This window comes from Apodemus sylvaticus, chromosome 10 (assembly GCF_947179515.1).
Source record: "Apodemus sylvaticus chromosome 10, mApoSyl1.1, whole genome shotgun sequence".
NCBI lineage: Eukaryota > Metazoa > Chordata > Mammalia > Rodentia > Muridae > Apodemus > Apodemus sylvaticus.
Genome location: NC_067481.1, coordinates 75,108,150 through 75,114,165, shown reverse-complemented (window position 1 = coordinate 75,114,165; position 6,016 = coordinate 75,108,150). Strand labels below are relative to the sequence as shown.

General features: G+C 46.5%; 1 protein-coding gene across 1 annotated transcript; it reads left to right on the top strand.

The window, feature by feature from the left end:
• Positions 1–1,170: 1,170 nt before the first annotated feature.
• On the top strand, positions 1,171–3,152 carry Scgb3a1 (secretoglobin family 3A member 1). The gene is made up of 3 exons (XM_052195971.1): positions 1,171–1,225; positions 1,753–1,988; positions 3,069–3,152. The coding sequence occupies exons 1-3, from the start codon at positions 1,171–1,173 to the stop codon at positions 3,150–3,152; spliced, it is 375 nt and encodes a 124-aa protein (XP_052051931.1).
• Positions 3,153–6,016: the final 2,864 nt, after the last annotated feature.

Genomic DNA, 6,016 nt, shown 5'->3' with positions numbered 1-6,016 from the left:
ATGGTGATTAACAAATGCTTCCCAGAAAAAGCAATAAGGAAAAGACGCGAGGAACAGGCAGAGGTATGCTCGCACGCCACGGGCTGGAAAGAGGTGGGATCTGCCCACTCTAAGTCTTCACAGCAGCCCGGGGGCCGCAGGAGACCCTTTCCTCCCGCTACAAAAATCAAGGCATGCTCATCTGCTGAGAAAGAGGCATTCTAAAATGCTGGAAGTCAGATCTCCCAACTAATGAGCTTAATGGAAGGGTATCCATGCTTTGTTCTCTGCTACATTTCTGCAGGTGGTAGACAAGAAAGGGCTTTTAGAGACACTCTGAAATATCCCAAGCTCATCTGCTGCCTTTGAGAGTGATTTCAAAGACAGAGAAAATGTCCCAGGTCGTTGTGTTGTTGTTGTTGTTGTTGTTGTTGTTGTTGTTGTTGTTGTTGTTCTTCTTCTTCTTCTTCTTCTTCTTCTTCTTCTTCTTCTTCTTCTTCTTCTTCTTCTTCTCTTCCTTCTTCTCCTCATCCTCTTTTTTTTTTTTTTTTTGCATCAGCACCTACCTGTGGCCCAACTAAGATGCAATCAGGGGTAAGGCCCAGTTGCCCAGTTGCCAAGCCAGGCTATTAGGCATTCCTTTCTGGCTCAAACACATTGGTGCTCCCAGACCATCAGGAGGTGGGAAGACTGTCATGGTGTGACATTTCCATAGTCTGGGACCAGGGACCAATAGTTCGTTGAGAGATTTGGGGTCCCCGGGACCTGCCAATTCACACTGTGCTCTTCAGGCTTCCAGCCCCAGAACCTGCACAACCCCCCTTGGGGAGCCTGTTTCCACAGAGCCATGGGCCCCTGGCCCGTATGATGTTGAGGTGGGGTCAGACCACAGTATCAAGGTGGGCCCTGTGAGGACAAAGGACATCCATTATCCCTAGAGGAAAGGCCTAGTAGCACTTGACTTCAGGAGATCCTGCCAAGAGGAAATCCCCAGGACCGAGGTGGGATGTGTGAGCCTCCCAGGGTCCACTGACCAGAGGAGGAAGTTGGCTGCATTGCTGCCTATTAGCCGAGCAAACAACTCATTTCCCAGGGGGGTGAGGTTCCACTCCTGGATATATGAAACCGGCAGGGCCAGGCTTCAGGAAGAGCGTCTTAGACCCCAGGAGCATCTTCTGAGTCTCTTCCACCATGAAGCTTACCACCACCTTTCTAGCGTTCTGTGTGGCTCTGCTCAGTGACTCTGGTGAGTTCCCTTGGGGCTTAGCATCTCCTGTGGAGGACCTGCCATTGGTCCCTGCTCTTTCCTGGCGGCTGCTTTTCTAGCTCTTCTAGCAGAGTTGTCTACAGGGGAACCCAGAGGTTCCTCTGCTTTTCCCTTCAAGGCTTCCCTCCGTTTCTACCGTGGCCTTTAAGGCTTTCTGCTGTCAGCCGCACCTGAGCCTGTGAGCTGCCTCTCATTTACCTACTCACCTCCAGCCCTGGGTTGACACCACCCATCCCATCTGTTCTCACCCTCAGTCAGCAAGGCCCAGTATGAATGTCCCCAACTCTAAAAACCTTTCCCATCTCCTATGGCTCTCTGTAGCTATCTCCTCCCTGGGCCCTCTATGTGGCCACCTTCCTAACATCTGTTGGCATCTCCCTTGGCACAGGGTAGCCATCAATCAGGAAGTAGGTGGGTGTCTGTCAAATCTCCCTTGGGTACCCTCCCTGAAGGAGTTGGGTCTTCAGAATTCTCGAGAAGGTCCCAGGTTCTGTTTGTGTTGGCAGGTGTGGCTTTCTTCGTGGATTCGTTGGCCAAACCCGTGGTAGAACCCGTGGCTGCTCTTGCTCCCGCTGCAGAGGCTGTGGCGGGGGCTGTGCCTAGCCTACCATTAAGCCAACTGACCATCCTGAAGTTCATCCTGGCCGGCCTGGGCATACCATTGGACCCTCTCATAGAGGGTTCCAGGAAGTGTGTCACCGAGCTGGGCCCTGAGGCTGTGGGAGCTGTGAAGTCACTGCTGGTAACATGGGCATCTTCCTTCCATGGTTATTCCTTCCTGGGTGGGTGCCCCCCAGCTACCTTCAACATGGTGGGGAGGGAGGGAAGGAGGGAGAGAGAGAGAGAGAGAGAGAGAGCACCCTTGCTTCCTGATCTGCTCCAGCAAGCCATATCCTAAATAAACTGGGAAGAGTCCATGGAGTTCTTCAGGGTTTACCTTTCACAAATGGCTGCCAACGGGCCATGACATTTGTCCTAAGGGATCCTCCCCAGAACCAGCTACTAAGCTTTCCTGTCTTGAGTAACCTAAGGCGCCAGATCCTCTCCCGAGCAATCCTTGGCAGCAGTGAAGGGCACTCTCAAGCTTGGCTTCTCTTCTCCAGGGGGCCCTGACAATGTTCGGTTGAGGTGAACCTGGAAATACTCTGCCTGACAAGACGTTATTTTTCAGCAAGAGCTGGAAAGCCTGCTGCTCGCACCTTCCCTCTCTACCTTAATAAACACAGCCTGAGCAGCTTCGCAGTTGATGTCTTCTTGCCTCAAGGCCAAATCCCTCAAAGCCAAAAAGCATCATACTTGTGTGGTGAGGGGTAGGGGGAGAAACTGGAGATACTTAAGATCTTTCACACTTAAACATTGGGCTGGGATTTTCTATTCCTATTATAATAAATAAACAGGGATTTGAACTTTCCAATTTGGGGAGATGATGAGAAAACTAGAGTAGAGAAAACCTAGAGTAGAGAAAAAAGCTGCCAGGATTCAGGTGAGGTTTGAGTTTCCTTTTCAACCCACTGCCCCTATGATCACCAAGGGGTGTGGCTCTTGGTGGAAGATTCTTGTCTTAATAGTCACAAACACATATAGACGTCTTCTTTCCCAACTCCGGTGAAGCGGGTGGGGACACCCTGACATGTAGCCTGGATAACTTCTTAACAATAACATGCTCAGACTCTGTAGATTGTCTCATAACATGCCCTAAGTTGCCACAGAAACACCGTACACTACAGAAGCTCACTACACCTGGGGGTGGGCAGGCTTGTATTGAATGAAAGAGCCCAGTCTGAGCTCTGCTACCCTTCTTAAACTGGTGACTCTCCCCCAGGACAGTGAGAAAGAAATGCTTGGAAGAGACCTTAGGATTCGGCTGAAGCCCAAGACCAGCTCTTGTAGATTCCAGGGGAAATGAGACCAGCAGAATCCTGGTCTGATTAGGAGGTGGATCCCAGAATCTTTTATTTGAGGAGTGAGGAGAGTGCAAAGGGGCGACTGTACTGGATGTCCCCACATCACCCAGTTTCCCCTTCATGGGGTCCTTTCCATAGCTCTTGAGAGTTTTGGCAACTGACAGCACCTAGCTGAGTTGCCTTCTGGGAACCACCCTCAAAGAACTATAAAGTCACAACTCTGAGCCAGAGGAAGTCTGCATTCTGGTTGATGTGGATTTATTTCTGTCACCAGCTCTCTGGGGTAGGTCATAACGACCTGGACAAGAGGGAACAATTCTGAAGGGTTTTCGTACCACCAGGGTCGTCACACCCCATTGGATCATCACATAGTGATTCGATTACCACTCAGCTCCCCCTCTGCCCAATACGAATTCCTTAATTTTTCCCACCACACCACAGAATTGTAAACTCCAGGGTGTGGGCAGAGTTCTAGAGGGTGACTCCTCATCCACACAGGTGTCATCTCCGATCTGGTACCTGAATTTCTCCTTTCCCATTTTCCTTAATGTTTTTGTTTGTTTATGTATATGTATATGCATACACACATTCATGAGAGTGCCTCTGGAGGTGTATAATCTCTTAGAGCTGGAGTTCCAGGTGATTATGAGCTACCTGACTTGGATACTGGGAACTGAACTCAGATCTGTAAGAACAGCAAGCACTTTGAACCATCTATCTCTCCAGCTTCCAATTTTTATCTTTCAAAGGCTACACCATCTCTCTATCTTTTCCAACAGAATTCCTGCACATAACTGTGTCTCAGAGAATGCACTATGACACAGGTTATATTTGTTAAGAAAGGTGTCTCTGGTTTGTTTTTGTTTTTTTTAAATCAATGGCAGGGAGAAAGAACTAAAAGGCTTTATTTCCTTAAATAAATCTTATTTTGTTAATTTGCCACTGTAAATATTGAGACTACTACCAAAGCCAAATAAATGGATTTTGAGAAAGACAATCCTCTAAAACTTGACAGTAAGAAGTAAATCTAATTTAGTTACTGAGGATAGCCACAATAGAAGTAATCCATATTACAGAAAAAGATGGCAGTGGAAGAGGGTGTACCCAAAGACAAGAACTGCCTAAATAACAATACATTTTTTTTAGTGGTGGCATTGCTATCCTGAGGCTGTCAATGGTACATTCTAAGTTAGATGAATACAGCTTAGTGGTAGAAGACTGACCCAGCATGCACAAGATTTTGGATCCCAGGCCCAGTACTGGGGATAAAGGGATCTTTTGTTTTTTTTTAAAAAAAAAAAGTCAGTTCAATGGGGAGGGGGGATCCGGGAAGGGGAAATCATTTGGAATGTAAACAAAGAATATAGAAAATAAAAATATTAAAAAAAAAAAGTCAGTTCAGTGTCATTAAAACCCAAGTTGTTCTGGCCAAGTTAAAGGGAGATACTGACTTAGGACCATTAATTTCAAGTACAAACCGTATGGTTCAAATGAAAACGGAAGTAGGACTATCAACACTTAACATATTAGTTACTTTTTCCATTGCTGTGGTAAAACGCCATGACCAAGACAACCTAGAGAAGGGTTTATTTATTTGGCTTAAGTGTCGGAGCCGTGAGGCAGCAAGCAGCCGACATGACAGCTGGAGTAGAAGCTGTGGGCTCACATGTTGAAGGGCAGTGCAGGCAGAGAGACTGTGAAGTGGGAATAGCATGGGTCTTTGAAATGTCAAAGCTGGTTCACAATGACACACCTCCTCCGAGGCCATACCTTCCAAGCCTTCCCAAATGGCTCCACAAACTGGGAACCAAGCATTCAAGTGTCCAAGACCACAGGGAACATTTTCCTTTCAAAACACCATGGACATATTTTATCTTTGGGGGAAACGCTCACTTCTGTTCTCTGAAATGACCCAGAACTCAGAAATGAGTCTCCATATGTAACTTCCTACTTCAAGCCTACTTCAAGAAGCAGAAATCTTTGAATGAATAGTTAACTACAGTCCTCATGTCGTAAGAATAAAAGGTAACAACTATCAGGACCACCTCAAAGATACACGGGCCATAGATTAGGTTATTTTTGAATGTTAATAGTAATAGCTGAAACAAACAAACCTTACCCCAGTGTGTATATAAATCCATGTTCTGGACCTTGAGCAATAAATGGCTTATTAGACAACCTTTTATCAAAGAATGCAGGGAAACCAACTTATTCTGAAAATGGATTTAAGAAATAATCAAGAATGTGCCTTGCCTTTCCGATCTAACACAGGGCAACTGATAGGGGATGTTTTCACAAAACATTGAGCGAAGGAATACTACAGGCTAGGGTTTCTGTTTGTTTTAATCAAAAGCTAGATGAAGGATTTGAGACCAGACCTCACTAGGTAGTCTTGGCTGGCCTGGAACTCATTACTTACTTGGGAACTCAGAGACCCACCTGCCTCTGCTTCCCAAATCTGAGATTAAAGGACGTTCTACCTTGCCTAGTTAGTTGTAGGATTGTTGCCAATGGCTATTAATATCACGAAAAGACAATGCATTTAGCAGAAGCTGAAACCCTAGAACTTTTGTTTTTGGAGTATATCAGTATGCTTTTCTTTTGATTTATATTTTATGTGTTTAAGTGTTGCCTGGACCGCACATGCGGTGCCTGGTGGCGACAAGTGTTGGAGCTCCTGCTAGAACTGGAGTTACAGCCAGCTGTGAGCTACCAAGTTGGGTGTTGGGAACAGAATCCAGGTCTTCTGCAGTAGTAGCCAGTGCTCTTAACCATTGAGCTGTCTGTATTTTTGACTGTACTATTTGTGTATACACCCAGATGAGTGCGGGTGTTCTCCAATGCCACAAGTGTTGGATGCCCCTAG